Source organism: Asparagus officinalis, chromosome 2, assembly GCF_001876935.1.
Source record: "Asparagus officinalis chromosome 2, Aspof.V1, whole genome shotgun sequence".
Lineage (NCBI taxonomy): Eukaryota > Viridiplantae > Streptophyta > Magnoliopsida > Asparagales > Asparagaceae > Asparagus > Asparagus officinalis.
The window spans coordinates 35,119,030-35,143,068 of NC_033795.1; the positions used below are offsets into that span (position 1 = coordinate 35,119,030).

The following is a 24,039-nucleotide window of genomic DNA, read 5'->3' on the forward strand; positions in this document are numbered from 1 at the left end:
GGTCACCTTCCTTCCTTTCCATCTTGTTAGTTGATAATAATAATAATAATAATAATAATAAATATCCATACAAGATGAACTTTTCCATCTCCCTTTTCCCCTCCTTCATTCACCCCTTTAACGTTGTGCAAATAGTATTAGCCCAAGGATCTAAGTCTTGGGCCAACTGTTCACAGTGGAAGATCAATAGCAGCCCAAAAGGCCCATGTATTTAGTTCTTTAGTATTTTCGTTTGTTTGTTTATTACTTTTGGAGACTTAATACTCAGCAGAGTAAAGCGTCGAAAGTTTCTCCCTCTACCTCCGTCCTCTTCCTCCTCCTCCTCGTTCCCAATACGATCAGAGCTGAAGAAGAGTCTGAAAATGCAATCTTTTTCCATTTCTGACACAATCTCACCAGAAAAAGGTACCCTTTTTCAAATTTTCTTCTTTTGATCCTTCAATTACGTCAATTGTTTATCTAATTTTGATGTCTTTTAAGTTGGTGTAGATGAAGTTGGGTCTTGGGATCAAGTGGGCTTCAAGGTCAGTAATCATGTTGTTCTGTGCTAGAAACCCTGAATAAACCCTTTAAAAAAGGTTTGATCTTGCAATGGAACCATTGTTCAACTCATGGACAAACCAAGCAAGCAAGATGAAAAGATTAGATTTTGATAGAGATGGGTTTGATGGGTTAAACCCTCTTAAGAGGTCTAAAGAAAGTGAAGGGTCTTCTTCTAATGGGACTAAAAATTTGGTATCATTTTTTGATTTTGAGAAGTACAGATCCTCTGTCGTCCTCAGAAAGGATGAGATTTGGGCAATTAGGGATGATTATGGAATGCCTCGTCGATATGTGCTAGTTGAGAGAGATGGAGGTTTCAGCTCGGCTTCGGTTAGGTATCTGAAGTACAATAGAAAAGTTGCATATCAGAGGTATAAGAGTTGTGGGATTCTTCATTCATGTGGCATATTTGTGGTTGACACCGATCCTGAGCCTCTCGATCCCCCGTATTTCTCGCATAAGGTTGTTGGATGGGGAAACAAAAAAAGACCTGATAAATTTACGATATATCCGAAAAAGGGTGAGGTTTGGGCCATCACAAAATGCTCCAAGTCTGTGTTTGGATTTGCTAGTCCTAGTTTGCTCAAATATCAGATGGTAGAGGTTCTTGAAGACTATCACTCTGAGCATGGTGTGAAGGTTGTATCATTGGTTAAGGTTAAAGGAGGATATCGAAGCCTTTTTCACAGATATGCGTCTGAAGGAAGTAAGAGTTTTTTCTGCATTGGTGCACAAGGCTCTTCAGTAGATTGTTTCTCCCATCAAGTACCATATTTTCGGTTTTCTGGAGAGAAGTCAGTTGGTGATTTCTTGGAACTCGATCCTACTTCATTGCCACTTTGTGTTGATGACCCTGAAGGTAGTCTTGTGGATGAGATCAATGATAATTATCTTTTCCTGGCTCTACTTGATAAAAAGGTCAGTTACCGATCGGGTGAAGGTTTTGTTTGGGCTGCATATGATCATCAATGTAGAATCCCGGTCAAGTATGTTGCAGTTCGTTCTAAGAATTCTCATTCCAGGATTAAGCAAGTGATGCATGAACTTACTCCTTGTTCTATTTATGGAAATGAGAAGAAGTGGAAAGAATCTGAAGCTTGCGGAAATTTTATGATAAGACCCACAGAAACCGATAAACACTATATCCTCTCACATCGGGTTCGGTTTCCATATAAAGACTATTGCATGTTAGACAGTGAATATTGTAAAATATATCCAGTAGAAGGAGATGTTTGGGGAGTCTACAAAGCTCCAAATATAACAAGGTCTCAAAATTTCGAAGGAGCACTTGAGTATCAGATTGTGGTCATAGAGGGAAGAACGGAGATAGCTATAACGGTTGCATTATTGGTCAGAGTGGAGGGATTCAGAGGCTTGTTCAGAAAGAAGAGTGGCCATTCAAGTCAGATGCAGATTCCTATCAATGAATGCTGCCGGTTCTCACACAAGATACCATCATATAGATTTGATGGTCGTAGGGTAGAATTTCTGAAGGGAACTTTTGTATTGGATCCTTTACTAATTCCAAAAAAGGACGGGGAATGCTTTTCTTTTGATGATCCTTTTCTTCTGGAAAAATCAAAAGCCTGTCCATTCTGGTCAGCTATCTTATTTATCGTCGATAAACAGAGGAATGGTATTAGTCTAGATGGCCGAGATAATATCCATCAGCAGTCCAGAATTTGCAACATAAACTGGACAAAATATCCAGACGTCGTGGTTGATGAGGATGATGAGAAACCAAACATCGGAGAGATGTTACCAGCAGTAGTAAATGGAATTGAAGGTTTAAATCCCGAAGGAGTTGAACATAATGTTACGCAGAAATATTTGAACATTAAACTTCATGATTTTCAAGATCCTAAACTGAAACAGGAGTTTGAATTGGGTCAGATATGGGCTCTCCATAGCGAATTTGATGGACTACCTCATTCTTATGCTCGTATAAATAATTTTATTTCACGAGAAATGGTAGAGGTGACTTTACTAGAACCCCATCCTATGTCTGAAGAAGAGATGCAGTGGATTGGAAAAAGGTTTCCTGTGGCTTGTGGAACATTTAAAACATCTCAATACACTTGTATTAAAGACATAACACTCTTTTCACACAGAATCATATGTAATGAAGTGAAATCGAGAGAGATACCATTGTTTTGGTACAAAGTCGTATCTGGTGAAGGGAAAAACCTTTTCTATGAGGTTTTTCCGCAAAAAGGGGAGGTTTGGGCTATTTACAAGCATTGGAATCCTCGGTGGACGATCTCTGATATGAGAAATAATTGTCAATACAAGCTGGTAGAAATTGTGACTGATTTTACAGAAGAAGCAGGTGTAACTGTCGAAGCCTTAGTTAGAGTAGAGGGTCATGAATATATTTTCAGAAGGCAGCAACATGAAGATTTTGGGTTGTATAAGATATTTAAAAGAAAAGAATTGCTTAGGTTTTCACATTGTATTCCATCTGCGAAAATGATTGCACACAAAGAGTGTAGCAATTATGAAGGGCTGATTAAGATTAAGTTCAGTCATACTGGAATATAAATTATCAAGGGCAGAGGTAAAACAATTCAAGACCATTCAAGATATGTGCATCATTTTTCTCTTCTCTTATATGGAAGTTTTTTCTTGCGCCATTGCTAATGCATCACTGTAAGCATGATTACTAATACCGTAGTTGTGAAATATTTAAATCTGTAAATTTTGCATATCAGCGGGTGATCTATATATCATATGTTATGTTTCTTTTGAGTTGTTACAAGTAATATTTGAGGGCTATCCGTTAGAAAAAAGCATGTCTTATAACGCTATACATTTTCATTAATTGATTTCTTATCTGCTAACTTCTGATAATATCTTCATCTTCATTGTCTTCCTTATTAGAAACATCATGCTTTCTTTTTTATCTTTTACTTTTGTTATTTGTGCACATGCATGTTTGCTTCAAATGTGTTGAAAATCTGATTCTAATGTATTTTTGTTGGACTTCTCTCAGTGCATGTATTTCTTACTTTTCTGTTTGGTGGACTGAGGTAGATGGCACCATTTTGTGAAAGACTGGATTTATTACTTAGTTAATATGTTTATATTTAATAATTTACATATTAGAGGGACCGATCAATCATATCCTACTTCAACATTGAATTGCTTGCTAGTAATACTTCTAAGAAATTGCATTTCTGTCAGTTAATATGGGCTTCTGTCTCTACTAGATAAGAAAAAGTTCTTTCTTCTAAACTATCTCATCTATTTCTTTCTTAATGGAAAAATTCCGGTATACTGTTGACCTATAAAATCTATACGTGCTGATCAGAGTCATCAGACTTGTCTATGTTCCTCTTAGCTTCACTAATGAACACGATCGGTTCTGGTTTCTTCAAATGGAGTTTGTTAAATCATATTCTCTATTAGTTTGAAGATACTCCTTATTTCTTACTTAAATTTTCTGAATTATTGGAAATTTATATGTTTTACTCAAACTTTTGGTTTTACTCAAACTTTTGGTATCTCGTGTATATGTTCCACAGAGGGAAGACTCTTTAATCTTCCAACTCTAGAAGATCTCTTGGTTACTATACATATCTTGTAAAATATCCCTACGAGTTCTTTCTCTCCATTAAAATTTATAGTCTTGGTTGTTAATATTGGCTTCCCATTTCTGATTTGTAACAAATTAAGGAAACCAATTTTCTTTTCTTCTTGTTTCTAGCATACGGGTAAGTTTTGATCAACTGACATACCTTGTCTATTAATCTCTTCTGCCAAAAGAGCATTGCTTGTTATTTCTTTTTTGAGAGAGGAAGGGATTCTGGCATATTCAAAGATCATAAAGAGCTTCTTTGAACTTTTGCTTATTGTATCTCCAAACTCTGTTGCTGAAGGAAGTAAGAGATCCGGAATGTAATCCTTCATAAGTAAAAGAAGAAGGGTTAGAGATTTTGATGTCATCCCCATTTTTATGAAATTTTCAAAGTAGATTTGGATCTAAATTGCATGGTCTCTTTGATGAATGCTTCCGATACCAGTTCAGTATCATTTATTTGGTGCTGCTATTTCGCAGGTCTGAATTCTTATGCAGTTATCACTTGTTCATGTGTAAGTTTTGTCAGTGTATGTGACTAGTTTGTTGTTATTTATGTGTATTTTGGCTGCTAATGTTTTTTATGCCCTTGTGATATTTTAAGAATTCTTTTTGTAGCTCCATGACACGACTTTCTAGGAGTATCTGTCTCTTGAAAAACTTTCTATGATTATCTATATATGCAGATAACATCTTGCGTTCATTCTGAACTGTATTATTCATTTTGTGCATAATGTTGATGCTGAATTCATATTTCAAATGATGTTTTTGTATGAGTTTCCCTTCTTGTGTAGAGCTGATCTACCCTATTACTCTCATGTGACGAATATGAATGATGGACTCTGTGCAAGAGCACATATCTGTATGAATTTTAAGATTTTAGATTGTTACTCATTTGTTCTAGTCACAAAAGATCTTGGCACTTAAATATCAGGACATGATGATGGCTGACCAAACATTAATTCGTGCAAGATAAATGGTGATGATTTCTGCACACAAAGGTGGGCATCAGAATGACATTTGGAATGAATAGAAGAAGAATCAACAATAAAACATAGAAGAGCAGGCAAGTGGGTTCGTGAACAAGAGAAGTATGAGAGACATTAGAGAGCATAGATGCATGTAAATTTTGGTGGTGTCTGAAAATTGTTGGAAACTCTGTTGTTTGTGTCTGCTGCAGGCTCATTAACATGACCTATGGAGATATCCACGGATATCTTTTTCCCCCTGCTTGGGAGACCTCTAGTGAACGGAATGCTTACAGTGGACATTATTCTTCATAGCATCAGATCTTTAATTCCCCAGTCAATATCTGATCATCAAAATAGCAGCAAATAACTAAGTTTCTGTACTAGAAAATATCAATAAAATGTCAGTTTGAGATTCCTATTCATATGCTTTACTTAGTTTTGTTGACAAGTGTATGTTTCAGCGATTTTTTTTATTAATATTCCTTTTAAAAGTGCGTGATATGAAGATTTAGTACATTCCTGAATTAAAGTCGTTAAACTTTTATGGGATCTAATGATCATGTCGTCATGTTGGTGGCAATATTGTAAATAACTTTACTTATCATAATTAATTGGTTTTTATTTACCTCTGGCTAAATTTTGCTTTAGTTTCCCCTCTTTTATAGCCTAATTGAATCCTAACAAATTACTTAAAATTTGTACAAATTAATATCCACATATATTGTCTTCCTAAATTAATAAAACCATAATTTGATTTTTTTGTGCCTGTACTATTGGGGAATTTTAGTCTCCCCGCATACTACGATTTGCGCAACTTGGAAGCCAACCCACAATTAATAAGATATAAAATAACCACAATCAAGAAGAAAGAACACCGAGATTTACGTGGTTCAGTCGACCAACTTCGACCTACGTCAACGGGCAACAATACGAAAAATTCACTATGTATCAGGGAAAACTACATAATCAACTCTCATATTATCTCCAAAGCCCTCTCCTTACAATCTTTTGAACAGACAAAGACTGCGAAACTCTCTCCCAATAATGTAATTTTTTACACGGACAAAGACTACAAAGCCCTCTCCTCTCGAACAATATTCTTGAATCAGATTACTTCCTTTGCTAACCTTAGATTACAAGAATATTGACTCTCTCTCATCTGCTTGGTTTTTCCTCCAACAATAGAAGAATATATATAGGAAACCAAAATCCTATTTCTATTGTAACTTCCTAATTAGAATATGATTCAAACTCCTAATCATGATGAGACACAATCTCATAATCATGATTGATCTCTAACCCTATCTAATTCTCATGAAGTAATACAAAGAATCAAAGACATAATCCCAACAATCTTTATCTTGGATTTGATTCCCAAACTCCCTTGATATATATCATCGTCATCTTGAAACTTTATCTCTCCCGCTAGAGTCTTCTATTTCTTTTGCACTTCAAATCAGAACACTTGCACTCCCAACTCGATACCTTTATGACCCTCACTTTCATCTGCCTTGTTGCGACGCCCTCCACCTCTCTTGTGCATACCAAGAGATCTGCCGCCTACGATATTAAAAGCAATTCAACCATGCTTCTCCTCCCGAACTGAACTTGGCAGTAGCCTTCCACCACTTGCTTTCCTCGTACTCCACCTGCATCACTCATCTCGAATCATATTGGTGCACCTCTCCTACTCCACACAACGACCCAAATGCCTCCATCTCCTCTATCACTTAGCTTGGACCGAATATGAGCGTTCATTATCTACAAGTCCAATACCACCATCTTCATCTCCCTGTGTGTCACTCGGTCGTGCATGCTAGCAAGCTCCACATAATCTAACACAATTCTCTTCGAGTCTACAAACCAATCAACTCCTGCTCCCGCGGAAAATCTGAATAATTATATGTTGACAACTCTACTGCTAGGATCACATCTAATTCTCTATATTAGTCTCATTCGTCGCATACTCATTTGCCTTATCTGCCATCAGATCTGTCTCGTTACCACTATCAAAACTTATCAGCACTTTCTGATCAATCTGAGAAAAATCTGAAAAATCAAACTCTCCCATCGCGTCAAAGCACTCTAAAACCTTGGAATCGACTGCTAGATCGCCAAAATTCACCATCGATTCACCCATCTACACTCCAATCAATCTCAGCCATTGGATTGAACTAAACACCAAACTCCATGTAAAGCCATACACCGAATATTGGGAATGAAAAAATCTGGTTCCTTCTCTTATGTGTGAAGAATGATATTTTTCTCTATCACGTGTAGTCAAAAACACCAAACACTAAAATATTCCATACACAAGATCACCTCATCATTAAATCACGTGATTGTCTCCTCAGATTTTCACGAACAGAGCCAAACCAAAGCCATCTCGAGAATTCTTTCAAGCAACTCCGCCAACTCCTGCTCCTCTCACTGCCAATTCGTCTCCACGCAATCCCTCTATCGGTGACCGGTTACACCTCCTCGACACCGCGATTCACTACTGCAATCGCTTGCAGACTTCACCGTCTAACACCGCATCCCTCGGGCGCTCTTCTCCAGACGATTAGTCACTGGTAAATCCTCCTGCTAGCAATGGCCGTTCCTTCCCTTTTTATCTTCTTCATCTTGATTATTGTAACGCTGATCTTCAATCTTGCATGACATCGTCTTCTATCATGCGAACTCGCTCCCGGATCCATCATCATGGCTCTGATTTGGGGAATTTTAGTCTCCCCACCTACTACGATTTGCGCAACTTAGAACTCAACCCACAATTAATAAGATATAAAATAACCATAATCAAGAAGAAAGAACACCAAGATTTACGTGGTTCAGTCGACCAACTTTAACCTACGTCAACGGGCAACAATACGAGAAATCCACTATGTATCAGGGAGAACTATAAGAGGAACCACTCATTTCTCGTTTCTCAATCTCTCAACCTCATATACATAATCAACTCTCATATTATCTAAAAAGCCTTCTCCTTACAATCTTTTGAACGGACAAAGACTGTGAAACCCTCTCCCAATGATGTAATCTTTTGCACGAACAAAGACTATGAAACTCTCATCTCTCTCACAATATTCTTGAATCAGGTTATGTCCTCTGCTAACCCTAAATTACAAGAATATTGGCTCTATCTCATCTGCTTCGTTTTTCCTCCAACAATAGAAAAAAAAATATATAGAAACCAAAATCTTATTTCTAACCTAACTTCCTAATTAGAATATGATTCAAACTCCTAATCATGATGAGACCCAATCTCATAATCATGATAGATCTCTAACCCTATCTAATTCTCATGAAGTTATACAAAGAATCAAAGACACAATCCCAACACTTACTTTGTGGGGTTTAATTTTTCTAAAGCCTAAATAAAATTATTTCAATTAAGTACAAATTATTACTACCTTCCTAAATTAACATAACCGTAATTTGTTTTTTGCGGATTATGTTTTATTTTCTTCGTCCGGTGTTTATAAAAGTGGGAGGAGCTTAAGAGAACAGGAGTCCAACTTCATCATCGGCATAGGTATTTATTTTGGCCTGTATTTTTTTCCACTTGTTTCCCCTTCTTTTTGATGTTATTACTACTATTATTCAAGTACTTACATCGCTTTAAAAGTGCAGGGAGGATCAAGTGGATCTCAGGCAACTAGGGTTTTTTCTTGCGGATCAACGCTTTTCTATTTTAAGGTCAGTATTACTTGCCTGCCAATTTGGCAAACTAAACTTCCCTTGGCTGCTGCAGTTGCAAATTTTCACCCCTTTCAGGTATCTTGAGATTTTAGACGTTTGTTGTTAAAACCCTAACAAAGTCTTGTGCATCATGTTTATCATTTTACATTGGGGGAAATTTTCTTGTGAAAATTGGAAAATAAATATATCATCTTTAATCTTGAAAAAGGGCGAGATATGGATAGTGAGATTGTTGGATTTAAATCTAATTAAATCTATTTGTGGGCACATATGATTAATCTGTGTGTATTGCTATCCTTCAGGATAACCCACTAAAGTGATCAATCAATTTGGGTTAATAGGTATTTAAATATAATCATGGGGTTATATGTGCAGATATCAGGTTGTAATTGTAATTTGATGAGGGGCCAAATTACAAATGTACAACAATATGTGCAGATATCAGGTTGTAATTGTAATTTGATGAGGGGCCAAATTACAAATGTACAACACCTATAAATAAGGGGTTGTGGTCCCTAATCTAGGGTTACATTCTCTAATTCTCTTCATCCCCATCTAGAGAGAAATTTGGCAAGAGAAACCCTAAGGTTAGAAGATCCAAAACCCATCTAAAAGTTTCATCTATAGATTTAGATATAAGCTTCCGCTCCTTTTTTTTAATTCTTGTTAATCTCTTTGAATTAATCATGGCTTTATGTTTTAGATCTCAAGTTTTTATTAGATATAACAAGTGGTATCAGAGCCACCCGTGATTAATTCTTAGAGATTTAAGTTTTAAAATTGGGTTTTTTGATCTTAAATCTCTGGTTTTGATTCAGAACTGTTCTCGGATGAACAGTAACGTTTTTATTTTTCGAATGAGCAGTAAAAGATTCACCGTGAACAGTGAAGTTTTTAATTTTTTGGATTTTTTCTTCGATTTTTTTGGGATCTGGTTCAAGAAATCATCCTTTGTTTTTTCGATTCTGGATCTGGATTTGAAAATAAAAATCGAGGAATTTTTTGGATTCTTTTTTGGGTTTGGTCTTCGGTCCCGTGCTCCTCGCCGACAAAGTTTCGTTGGCGGCCTCGCTCTCGACTCCGACGGCGACGGCTACGTCAGGAAACCCTAGGATTTCGACCTTTGGGTGCAGGAGTAATGGTGGTGGAGGTTTCAGATTGAAACCCTTGGGGTTCGTGCGTGAAAACGTGGCGAAAATAAAGGAGGTGGTTACCTCAAGTTTTGGCGAGGCTTGAAAGCTTCAAACGAACTTCGCGTTCGTTCTAAGGTGAGCATCGCGCTCAATTTAAACGAACTTCGCGTTCGTTCTAAGGTGAGCATCGCGCTCAATTTAAACGAACTTCGCGTACATTCTCAGGTTGAGCCTCGCGCTCAATTCAAACGAACCTAGCGTTCGTTCTCAGGTGAGCCTCGCGCTTAGTTCTCAGGTGAGCCTCGCTCTCAATTTAAGTAGAACCTCGCGCTCAGTTCTCAGGTGAGCCTCGCGCTCAATTCAAGTAGAACCTCGCTCTCGTTCTCAAGTTGAACATTGCGTTCATTCTCAAGTCAAGCGAACTTCGTGTTCACTATGCTTGAGGCTCGACTTTTCATTTATTTAATTAAGTTATGTGCCCTAATTAAGCTATGAAAAAATCTTCTAATTCAGATTAAGCTGTTTAATTTGAATTAATTTTGGTAGTTAATCAATTATTTAATTCAAATATTATGACACTAAGGTATTAAGGTTGTCTCTCACTCCAATTGTTTAATTGAAACAAGAAGTTACCAAAGTAACCTCTCTTATGTAGATTGTTCATGAGGAATGTGAGATGTTTGTGTGTATGCTTTCGTGTAAATATTTAATCGGCCCAAAGGAAGGTTAATATTTATTTAGACTGCATACACATCTGTGATGATAAACGTGTGACAATTATAAGGTTTACATGTGAATAATGAATCGATCCAAACATAGTTTCATTATTTGACATGGCGTGTGACAATTATAAGGTTTACATGTGAATAATGAATCGATCCAAACATAGTTTCATTATTTGACATGAGTTATTGTCAATGTTTGATCATTACAACAAGGAATCACTTGCAATTCATATTACTGTCCAAATACTTAATATTAATGTTGTACCAGATATCTTGGATGAGATTTGTCATTATTTGAATTTTATTGATTACTAATTATTTCTACAAAGAACTGAATAGACTAATGGATGAAGAGATCAAGAGCTGGAGCCATTTTACAGATTCTTCTATACGATCTACTCAACCAAGCATTGAAGGGATCGTAAGTAAATCTATCTTATCCAAAGTATTCCAAACTCCTCTATAAAAGAATAAGTCTGAAATACTTTGGAGGGGGTATCTGTAGGCGTCAAAAAATGCTTACAGACATCCAAATACCACTCAAGGCAATGCAAAGAAGGAGTATGAGAAGTGGGAGCGTTCAAATCGCATGAGTCTTATGATCATTAAGCGCGGCGTTTCGGAAGCCTTCAAGGGCATAGAATCCGAAGGAATTACTAAGTCTAAAGATTACCTTGCCAAAATTAAGAAACGTTTTGCGAAAAACGATAAAGTATAAATAAGCACGCTTTTAGCTCGCTTGATTTCAATGAAGTATAAGGACAAAGGAAATATCAGGGAGTACATTATGTTCGAGGCAGTCCCAACACAAAGTCCATAGAGATATCATGCCATGGTGCATCAGGAACAGGTAAAGGTGCCGCGGCTATTACAAGGGGTGCTGCGGCGGTTACAAGACAGTTGTATGATAATTTTTTGAAGCCCACGTGGCAGCATATCAGAAATAGAACGTGTGCTGACGTGTACAAGCAGTTAAACAACGAAAAAAGTGGTTAAGGGTCGTGGGAGAACGGTTTCAAGCACGATGAAACATGCTGGTAACCGCCTCTTTGGCCGTGGCAGTCCACACTGCCGCGCCAATAGCCGCGACAGTGTCGACTGCAGCGGCCAAAGAACAGTCACCCGGTCGGTTATTTCGCCCGCTTGATTTCAATGAAGTATAAGGACAAAGGAAATATCAGGGAGTACATTATGGAAATGTCTCATATTGTTTCAAAGCTTAAGGCACTGAAACTTGATCTTTGTGATGAGTTATTGGTGCATCTGATTTTGTTATCTCTTCCTGCACAATTCAATCAGTTTAAGGTCAGTTATAACTGTCAAAAAGAGAAATGAGCTCTAAATGAGCTCATTTCATATCGTGTGCAAGAAGAAGACAGGTTAAAGCAAGATAAGATAGAAAGTGCTCATTTGGCCTATGTCTCTAAGGATAAGGGCAAGAAAAGAAAGAATGATAATAAAGCTGCTAATGGTCCAGTTCAGAAGAAACAACATAAGGATAATCAGGGTTGTTTCTTCTGTAACAAACCTGGACATGTAAAGAAGGATTGTACCAAATATCACGCCTGGCGTGCTAATAAGGGTATGTTCCTTACTTTGGTCTGTGCACTCCTACCCCTATAAATACCTCCCTAGACACGAAATAAAGAGGAGAGAGCAGATTGGAGCAGAAAAGTCTTGAGTTTTTAGTGATTTTGAGGAAGAGAGAGAGTCTTCATTCTTCGTAAACACTTTCAAGAAGCTTTTGGCGACACATAAGTGTTTCTATGCAGGGTTGCCTGAGCTACCGAAAGCTAAGTGATGTTGAAAGACACATCTTTGTGGGCGACGGTCAATCGGTAGATGTGGAAGCAATTGAGCATTTTAGGTTGCTATTAGGAACTGGTTTTTATTTGGACTTAAAGGATACTTTTGTAGTACCGTCTTTTAGACAGAATTTGATTTCAGTTTCTGTATTGGACAAATCAGGTTATTCTTGTTCATTTGGAAATAATCAATTCAATTTATCTTTTAATTCAAATATTGTGGGAACTGGTTACTTGAGTACTTATGACAACCTATATTTGCTCGATACAATTGCTTCTTATAATGAATCCTTGCATATGGAATCACGTGGTACTAAGCGTAAATTAAATAAGAAAAATTCGGCGACATTATGACATAAGCGTTTGGGTCATATCTCAAAAGGTAGAGTTGAGCGTCTTGTGTCTAATGACATTTTGGATTCTCTTGATTTTTCGGACTTCAACGTATGTGTTGAATGTATCAAGGGAAAACAGACCAAAGTTAAGAGATTAGGTGCCAACAGATCTTCGGATATCTTAGAATTGATACATACGGATGTTTGTGGGCCATTCCCTACGACATCCTAGAATGGTCAACAATATTTTATATCATTCATAGACGATTACTCACGTTATGGGCACCTATATCTTATTCATGAAAAATCTGAGTCTCTGGACATGTTCAAAGCCTATAAAGCTGAAGTTGAGAATCAACTCAACAGAAGAATTAAAACCGTCAGATCTGATCGTGGTGGTGAGTACTACGGTAGATATGATGGTTCAGGTGAACAACGTCCAGGACCATTTGCTAGATACCTAGAGGAATGCGGTATCGTCCCACAGTACACCATGCCGGGTTCACCTAGCATGAATGGTGTAGCTGAAAGACGAAACAGGACTCTTAAGGATATGGTAAGAAGTATGATTGCTCATTCTTCTTTACCAGAGTCACTCTGGGGAGAAGCACTTAAGACAGCAGCTTACATTCTGAATAGAGTACCAAGTAAAGCAGTTGCTAAAACACCTTATGAGCTTTGGACTGGTCGAAAGCCCAGTTTAAAGCATTTACATATTTGGGGATGTCCAGCTGAGGCAAGGCCTTATAGGCCAAATGAAAAGAAATTGGACTCCAAAACAGTTAGTAGCTACTTTATTGGGTACTCTGAACGCTCTAGGGGCTATAAGTTTTATGATCCCACACTGAGGAATATTTTTGAGACGGGAACAACAACATTCTTTGAGGATGTTGAGTTTGGGGGGAGAAATAAGGTTAGAGACATTGCTTTTGAGGAGGAATTGGCATCAGATCCAATCCATACAGTTACTTTTGACAATATTTAGGTCCCTATACCTGTTATTGCTCAAGAAGTAAATCCGAAACCTCAAGATGACAATATTGAACAACTCCCTGTTCCAGATGAACAAACTCAACAACCTCAAGAACCAGTGCCATTAAGGAGATCCATGAGAGAAAGGAGAAATGCTATTTCGGATGATTATATTGTATTTCTCCAAGAACATGAGAAAAGTAATGGAATGTTGGAAGATGATCCAATCAACTTCCTTCAGGTCATGAAAAGTTCTAACTCTCAACAGTGGATTGATGCCATGAATGAAGAGTATAAGTCTATGCAAGATAATAAAGTTTGAGAACTTATCCCATTGCCAGAAGGTGCAAAACCAATTGGTTGTAAATGGATTTTTAAAACCAAACGGGATGCAAACGGTAATGTGGAGAGGTATAAGGCACGTCTTGTAGCTAAAGACTTTACTCAAAAGGAAGGCATTGATTATACAGAGACTTTCTCTCCGGTTTCATAGAAAGACTCATTCAGAACAATCATGACACTTGTTGCTCATTATGATCTTAAGTTACATCAGATGGATGTTAAGACTGTATTTCTCAATGAAGACATTAATGAGATGATTTATATGATGCAACCAGAAAACTTTGTGTCAGAAGACCCAAAGAATATGGTTTGCAAATTAAGGAAATCCATCTATGGACTCAAGCAAGCTCCTCGTCAATGGTATCACAAGTTTTAACAAATAATTATCTCGTTCGGTTTTGAGATGAACATTGTTGATGACTGTGTATATCACAAGTTCAGTGGGAGTAAGCATATCTTTCTGGTTCTGTATGTCGATGACATATTGCTTGCCACTAATGATATAGACATGTTGCACGAAACCAAGAGATTTCTATCAAAGAATTTTTAGATAAAAGATCTTGGGGACGCCTCTTTTATATTAGGAATCCAAATATATTGAGATCGCTCTCGGGGTATTCTTGGATTATCACAAAAGAGCTATATCGATAAAATACTTAAAAGGTTTGGCATGCAAGATTGCAGACCAGGAGATACCCCTGTTGCTAAAGGAGATAAGTTTAGTCTCAATCAGTGCCCTAAAGGTAACCTTGAAATTCAGGAAATGCAGAAGATTCCTTATGTTTCGGCTGTAGGAAGTCTAATGTATGCTCAGGTATGTACGCTTCTGGATATTACGTACATTATTGGGATGTTAGGCAGATACTTAAGCAACCCTGATATGGATCATTGGATAGCAGTCAAAAAGGTTATGATGTATCTTCAGAAAACAAAAGATTATATGCTTACATACAGAAAATCAGAACAGCTGGAGGTCATTGGCTACTCTGATTCTGATTTTGCTAGATGCCAAGATAGCAGAAAGTCTACATCAAGCTACATTTATATGTTAGCAGGAGGAGCTATATTATGGAAAAGTGTCAAACAAACACTTGTAGCTTCCTCCACTATGGCAACGGAATTTGTAGCTTGCTATGAGGCATCAAATCAGGGAATATGGCTACGAAATTTTGTCACGGGACTGCGTATTTTGGAAAATATGGAAAGACCACTAAGGTTATATTGTGATAATAAATCTGCAGTAATATATTCCAATAACAACAGGCGCTCAACTAAGTCAAAACATATTGACATTAAGTTCCTGGTTGTGAAAGAAAGGGTACAGAGTGGACAGATATCCATAGAGCACATTGGAACAAACTCCATGATAACAGATCCTCTTACTAAGGGATTGCCACCCAATGTCTTTCATGAGCACACCGCTCATATGAGTGTGGTGATATTCAAGGATATCATGATTTAGTGGGAGTTCGTAATAGTGGTGCTTTATGTTAGGTTGTATTGTCTGATCAGAATAAAGTTTTTCAGTTCAAACACTCTGTTATATTATGTTTGGTTTTGACCTCACTAAAGTAGTACCAGTTGAAAATAGACAAGTACTGATCATATTGCATGTAATTTTCATGCTGCATATCCATGATTGATCTATGTCGTTTGATTGTATTGGTATATGTGACCATTGATGGGTCGAGTCACGATAAATGTGACAAAGGCCGCTTTGATCCTATATTGATATAGTCAATAGACGAGATTGTTTGGAAATACCTTTTCAGTGATAGCAATTTTGAGCTCATAAGGTTATATACAATTTAAGGAGTCATATGGTGCCCAAGTGGGAGATTATTGGATTTAAATCTAATTAAATCTATTTGTAGACACATATGATTAATCTGTGTGTATTGCTATCCTTCAGGATAACCCACTAAAGTGATCAATCAATTTGAGTTAATGAGTATTTAAATATAATCATAGGGTTATATGTGCAGATACCAGGTTGTAATTGTAATTTGATGAGGGACCAAATTACAAATGTACAACACCTATAAATAAGGGGTTATGGTCCCTAATCTAGGGTTACATTCTCTAACAAATGTACAACACCTATAAATAAGGGGTTATGGTCCCTAATCTAGGGTTACATTCTCTAATTCTCTTCATCCCCATCTAGAGAATCTAGGGTTACATTCTCTAATTCTCTTCATCCCCATCTAGAGAGAAATTTGGCAAGAGAAACCCTAAGTTTAGAAGATCCAAAACTCATCTAAAAGTTTTATCTATGGATTCATGTATAAGCTTCCGCTTCTTTTTTTTATTCTTGTTAATCTCTTTGAATTAATCATGGCTTTATATTTTAGATCTTAAGTTTTTATTAGATATAACAATATGATGTATATGATTTAAGAAATCTTTCAAAACTTGAAGCATGGGATATATAGTGAAGCAAAGGTTTAACTGCAATTCTTCCAACAAATGGTGTCATGCCTTTGGCAGTACAAGCGTCCAGACATTATCATCCCTTAAGCAAGAAAGCCAATTGGAAAAATAAGCAACAGTGAAGGAACTTCACTAGAGAGTGGACACAATTAATCAATTTTCATTTTTGAGAAGAAAACAAAAATCATCTTTAATCTTGAAAAAGGGTTATGGGAATGAGATATGATACATATGATACAAGAAATCCTCCAAAACTTGAGGCATGTGGTATAATGAAGAAAAGGTTTAAGGTTTAACCAATGGGCTTTTTAACGCAATTGTTCCAACAAAATTGTATAATGGCTTTAGCAGTACAAATGTCCAAGCAATATCATCCCTTAAACAAGAAAGCCAAACAAAACTAATATATCTGCGTGTGAATCCTATTTATACACTTTCAATGTGAGATCTTAAATGCAAGGACTGAGATCTTAAACTTCATGAGAGTAAATTAGATGCAGTGACATCAAAATGCTTCCAACATGGAAAATATTATGATAAAAATTGGATCCAAAATAGTTAAACAAGCATTTAAAATAGGGGTTGTGTTTCAGAAACACAATATGTTAGGGTATACATCAACAAGAACATCTTGAACGGAGACGCAATACACACCCAAAGAATTTTGGAATCATAGAATAAAAACACAAATTCAATCATAGTACTCAAAGATATAACGTGGTTCACTCTTCCGGAGCTACTCCATGGTGCAAAGACGACGCCCAGTTTTTTATATTCCAAAACAATTAGATCAAAGAGAACATCCTCTTTTGATCAAGATACACTCCAAGAATTCTCACAAAGTCTCTCCTTGATAAAAATAAAAAACTCTCTATTTTTTTCTTTCTCTCAGTCTTCTATAAGAGGAGTTGTTTTTGGGATGATTTTTCCTGAAGAGTATTGGTCTTATTTATAGTGTTTGAGAAACACTATGTACTAATAAAATATTATTGGTGGGACCCGCCACTAATAATATTTTATTGGTGGAACTCATCACCTTTTTATTTTTCTCGAAATTTACGGCCACCGATTTTTATTTGTCAAAGATGGTGGCTGTCTGACATTCCTTTGTCAAAGATGGTGGCTGTCTGATAATCTCCCACTTAAAAATTTGATTGAGTATCAATTATATCTTCACATCATTCTTGGTTGTATCATCCAAATGTATTGTATCTTTGGCGTCTTGCACGGCCCTCAATGTTCTCAACGGAGGCCAAATGAGACTGCGCACAGCCTCATCTTCTCGAGCGGAACTAGCTCGGTCAGCATATCGGCTGGATTGTATCTCGTATTAATCTTCACAAGCTTGAACTTGTTCCTACTTTGCCATCTCCGTATGGCATAATGCTTCACGTCAACATGCTTGGTCCGAGCATGGAATGTATCATTCTCTGACAAGTGAATGACACTCTGACTGTCGCAGTGGATGAAGTATTTATCAAAGCTTATCCCAAGCTCAAGAAGAGAAACTTTCAATCATAGCAACTCTTTTGTTGCCTCTGCTGCAAACACGTACTCCGCTTCGGTTGTTGACAAAGTCACAATATCCTGTAACTTTTATCTCCAACTTATCGCTCCACCATCCAAGATGAAGATGTAGCCGCTCATGCTCCTTTTTGAGTCTATGTCCCCAGCGTAGTCTGCATCACAAAAACCTTCTAGCTATAAATCCGCCTCGCCGTACTCAAGACAATGGTCGAACGAGCATCTCAAGTAGCGTAGAAGCCACTTGACCGCATCCCAGTGTTGGTTCCCCGAATTGCTCATGAAGTGGCTCACAACTCCCACTCCTTGTGTAATATCTGGCCTCGTGCACATCATCGCATACATCAAACTCCCGACGGCAGATGCATATGTTATGTTGTCCATGAACTCATGCTCTTCAGCAGTCTCTGGTGCTTGGGTCTTCGATAGCTTAAAATGGCTCACAAACGGCGAGCCCACCGGTTTAGCTTTCTTCATACCAAACTTTTTAAGAATCTTCTCAATGTAGGCATTCTGAGATAACCTCAGCGTCCGTGTTAATCTGTCTTTGATGATCCTCATCCTAAAAATCTGGTTTGCTGGACCCAGATCCTTCATCTCGAAGCACTCGGACATCTCTTAAGTTCCTTAATGTAGGCTAAGTCGTGCCTAGCAATCAACATGCCATCAACATAAATCAAGAGTATCACATAGGATTTTCCACATCTCTTGATGAAGCACCAGTGATCTGTGTCGCATTTGAGAAAACCGTTCTCTTCCATAAAGTTCTCAAACTTCATGTACTACTATCGCGGAGCTTGTTTCAGGCCATACAAGCTCTTACGCAAGCGACACACGAGGCCCTCCCTACCTCGTTCCTAGCGACACACGAGGCCCTCCCTACCTCGTTCCTCAAAGCCCACTTGTTGATGCATATAAATCTCCTCCTCCAAATCTCCATAAAGAAATGTTGCCTTCACATCCATCTGTTCTAGATGGAGATCTCGAACTGCTACAATGCTTAGCACAGTCCGGATCATAGTCAACTTGACGACGAAAGTGAAAACGTCAAAATAGTCTATCCTTGCTTTCTTCTCATAGCCCTTCACTACAAGCCTTGCCTTGTAGCGTCTCCATCTATCGGTTTCATCATTGACGCGATAAATCCACCGATTGTGAAGAGCCTTTCGCCCTCTTGAAAGCTTTATGAGCTCCCAAGTCCTATTCTTCATCAAGGATTTCATTTCTTCCTCTATGGCAGACTCCCACTCGCCCCGAGCTTTGTTGGTCTGTTGTATCTTCTCATAGCTCTTTAGCTCACCACTGTCAGTCAGTAGAAGATAATTCATGGGGGAAATGTACCTTTCTGGCACCCTTGGATTTTTTGGAGCTTTATGAATTGCGATCAGCAACGTTGCTAGATCTGGCTAATGTGCATTTGGCATGTTATCTTGGTCTCCATCTTCTATGCTAATTGGTATCTCACCGTCTTCCTTACTGTCAGCAATATCCGAAAAAAGAGGGGGAAATAGCTGACTCCCACTCACCTCTTTGGTCTTGTACATCGTATTCTCATGGAACACGACGTCATTACTACGCACCACCTTGCATGCATTGTGATCCCAGAAATGGTACTCATACCCATCTCATTCATAGCCGATGAAAGAGAGCTTCTTTTACTTTGAATCAAGCTTTGACCGGTCTGCAGAATTGGTCATGACATAGGTGTCACAACCAAATACTCGTAAGTGCTCCAGCTTTAGCTTTTTTCTAATCCAAGCATCTTCAGGTATCCCATAACTGAGAGCCACGGATGGTCCGTGGTTAATCAAGTATGTAGCGGTATTGACAGCTTCGGCCAAAAACTCCTGGGCAGTCCGGAGTGGATCCTCATACTTCTAGCGTGTTCTAAGATAATGCGATTCATACGCTCCGCCACTCCATTGTGATGAGGTGTGCCGGGGATGATCTTTAGTCTCCTAATCCCATGGGACGAACAGAAGTTCTCGAACTCCTAGCTGCAATACTCGCTTCCATTATCAGACTTTAAGTACTTCAGCTTATTGCATGTTTCATTTTCCACACAGGCAAACCACTTCTTGAGGATGATTAATACATCGGACTTGCATTTCAAGAAGAACACCCGCAGTTTTCTAGTAGCATCATTAATAAGAGTGACAAAGTAAAGAGAGTTGCCAACAGAAGGGACTTGCGCAGGTCCCCACACGTCGGTGTGTACCAACTCTAATTTTTATAGTTCTGGAGCCGGTCCGGTTTTGTTGAAGCTCACTTCTTCTGTTTTCCTAGGATGCAGTCCTCACAGAAAGTCAAATCGATCTTGCTCAGACCCGGAAGCCTCTCTCCCACGGTCATAACCTGCATCCTCTTCTCATTCATGTGGTCAAGTCGTCGATGCCAAGTCATGCAGTCGACGGATGATGATGATAATGCTTGTCCTGTGGTAAGCAAGCGGTCGATCTTCCCATTGACGATGTAAAGAGACCCCTCATGTTTGTTGTGTGCCACCACCAAGACATCCTTGGACATCTTTCAGCTTCTCTGCTCGAAGGATACTCTGTAATCGGAGTCAGTTAGTTTCCCGACTGATATAAAATTTTGCCTGAGATCCGGTACATGCCAAACATCGTTCAGCGTCAAGGTGGTTTCTCCCTCCATCTTGAGGGTATAATTTCTCTTCCCGGAAACCTTTTAAGGTTGATCGTTGCCAAGATAGACTGTCCCCAAGTCCTTCTTCACGAACGATGAAAGCAGATTTTGTTGTAAGATTGCATGAAAAGATGCACTAGAGTCGATGACCTACATATCGTTTTTTACTTCTAGGGATAGGAGAAGCGCATCCGAATCTGTTTCGTGCCTGAGATTGGCTGCAACGTCAGCCTGATTATCTCCTGCTAATGTAGGAATAGAAACTCTGTAGTCCCGTGCAAAGTGACACTTCTTTCCACATCTGAAGCACATCCCTTCATTGTAACCATTCGGGTTCGGCCCTTTAGACTTTCCTCTGGACTTTGATCAGTCTCGTCATCACCTACCCTTCTTCTGCGCACGCCCTCATGTCTCGATATGAAGAGCACTCCCACTGCTAGAGGCCTCAGCTCTTGAGACTTTGCGACGAGATTCTTCATCCAGAATTGCCCTAATCACCGTGTCAAGCTTCATCTTGTCATTTTCATTAGTGTTGCTCACCGCCATCACAAAATTCTCCCACAAATCTGGTAGACAAGAAAGTAGCAGAAGAGCTTGGATCTCATTGTCAAACTTGAGATCCATTACAGCAAACTGTTGCACTACAGCCTGAAATTCGCTCAAGAAGTCTGCCACACGAGCTCCTTGCTGCATCTTTAGATTGAATAGCTTCTTCATCAGGTACACATTATTTGAAGTAGACGGCTTCTCATACATCGCCTTCAAGGCCTCCATCAACTCCTTGGTAGCTGTTGCATGCGAGATGTTGTAAATCACATGCTAGTGAAGGTTGAGCCTGATGGTGGCAAGTGCTTTACGATCGAGCACCTTCCACTTATCGTCGTTCATCTTCTTAGGTTTTCCCTTCACTCCTTAGAGGGGTAGGAAGAGATCCTTTTAGTATAAATAATCTTTTATCTGCATCCTCCAATATCTAAAATTTTGATCGTTGAATTTCTCAATCCGAAGCCTATTGTCTTCAACTGTAGATCCCATGGCGAAAGATTTCGTCTTTTCTCGAACCGTATTTGTGAATAGTAATAGTATTTATGATAGTACTGTACTCATGAATAGTGCCTAGTGCCTTTAAAGATGTAATAATAATCTAACTTATTTTCTGATGTGGACGATCCACTTTTAGTGGCAGCCACATAGCATATGATAAGCAGATATACATACTCTACGTCTGTCTCTGATACCAGTTGTCAGAGTATATGTCAACAAGAATGCCTCGAACGGAGACACAATACACACCCAAAGATTTTTAGAATCACAGAATAAAGACACAAATTCAATCACAATACTCACATATATAATGTGGTTCATTCTTCCGGAGCTACTTTACGGTGCAACGACGACGCCCAGTTCTTTTATTATTCCAAAAGAATTAGATCAAAGAGAACACCCTCTCTTGATCAAGATACACTCCAAGAATTCTCACAAACACTCTCCTTGATATTAGGAAAATACTCTCTATTTTTTCTTTTCTCTCACTCTTCGATAAGAGGAGTTATTTCTAGGATGATTTTTCCTGATAAGTTTTGGCCTTATTTATAGTGTTTGAGAAATACTATGCACTAATAATATATTATTGATGGGACCCGTCACTAATAATATTTTATTGGTGGAACCCACCACCTTTTTATTTTTCTCAAAATTTGTGGCCACCGATTTTCATTTGTCAATGATGGTGGCTGCCTGACATTCCTTTGTCAAAGATGGTGGCTGTCTAACACAATATTCTATCCTCTCTCAGGATTTTGAGAAAGTATCCATCCGTTTTATGGAATTAATGATTAATTAAACAGTGAGATATCAGATATTGGATTATTGGACTTAGAGATGTGTGCACTGATTCAAAGATTGATTTCTTTGTGGTGCACCATTAACGCAGTGCACTGCCCTTTCTTAAACCTCTTACATTCACTAATTTGAAGCCTCAACTGAACGCAACGGTTAAAACATTTCTGTGACATCATTTTGGGGATAGGTATCTATTTTGGCCTTTCTTCTCCCCTTTTTCCCTTCTTTTTTTTTCATGCGGTTACTCCTATTATTCAGTTAATTGTATCCTTTTAGAATTGCATTCGGGATCAAGTTGATCCCATGCGAATTGTTTTCTTTTGGTGATCACTTTCTAATTTAAGTGCAGTATTTCCCTCTGCTGCTGCAGTTACATTTTTCTAGGTGCCTTGTTTTGAGGTTTGTTGTTAAGACTTTGAATAAATGCTTATGCACCCTGGTTTCTCCTCTTAATTTAGGGAAAATTTTCCTGTAATGAGACCATCAGAGACTGAGAGAGATGGCTCGACCCCTGGTCCTCTGCCTCCAAAGAGAAGAAAAGTAAATGAGGGAACTTCAATCAAAGAAGTATTTTTTTTCATCGACTTTCAATTTTGAGAAAGAAAGATCATCTTTAAGCTTGAAAAATGGTGAGATATGGGCAGTAAGAGATGAGTACGGAATACCATGCCACTGTGTGCTAATTGAAAAGGAAAGCGTCAATTCAGCGTCTGTTAGATTTCTGAAGCACGAAAACTACGACAGTGCCTCAGATTCCTACTTTCAGTATTACAATCACATTCGTCCATGTGGGAGTTTTATCATTAATGATGATCCTGAACCTATTGAACCGCCAGTTTTCTAAGTTAGATTTTGTTTCATATAACTATAATGAAAAGGTTTTTTAAGAGATTTACTTTGGAATTATACATAAAAATATTTTCCTGAGTCAAAACTAGCTTCAATTAGATTGTTTAAATATATCGAGTAAATTAATTATATATTAACTTTTTTAAATTGACAAGTTGATTGAATTTTGTGGGTGTATTCGCTGCAAACTCTCACGATACTACAACTTGTCCTCTAGGGCAACCTAGGAGTTTAAAGGCTTATTATATATGCTAAATACAACCGCGATACCTACAAAAGTGAGTTAGGATTTTTATTTTTTTATTTTTCTCTGTTTTTCTTTGCTAGAGGACTAGCAAAATTTTAGGTATGGGCGTATTTGATCATCATATTTCATTACACTTTGATATTATTATTATATATTTTATTTGAATAAATATATCACTAATAACGTGTTTTTTGCTTAATTTGCAGGAAAAGAAGAATTGATGAATAAGAGTCTAAAAGAATCAAATTCTCTTATTTTCCTACCACTTATTGAAGCCTAATATGAAGCTAAGAGTAGGCCGGCAAAAGTCCAAGGAATCAAGGAAAATTAAGCCAACTAATCAACCAATGATATAATTCTGTTAGGAACCAATTGGTTCACCAACTGATTGAC

General features: G+C 38.0%; 1 protein-coding gene across 2 annotated transcripts; it reads left to right on the forward strand.

Moving 5' to 3' along the window:
* LOC109830651 lies at positions 263 to 3,285 on the forward strand. Of its 2 annotated transcripts, none has more exons than XM_020397974.1 (2): positions 263 to 405; positions 481 to 3,285. In XM_020397974.1, the coding sequence occupies exon 2, from the start codon at positions 592 to 594 to the stop codon at positions 3,082 to 3,084; it is 2,493 nt and encodes an 830-aa protein (XP_020253563.1). In that variant the 5' UTR covers positions 263 to 405; positions 481 to 591; the 3' UTR covers positions 3,085 to 3,285. The 2 variants fall into 2 exon arrangements, with proteins under 2 accessions (XP_020253563.1, XP_020253562.1); XM_020397973.1 differs by having other exon boundaries at positions 490 to 3,285.

Coding starts and splice junctions, on each gene's coding strand:
- LOC109830651 (XM_020397974.1), top strand. CDS start 592: ATGGAACCATTGTTCAACTCATGGACAAACCAAGCAAGCAAGATGAAA.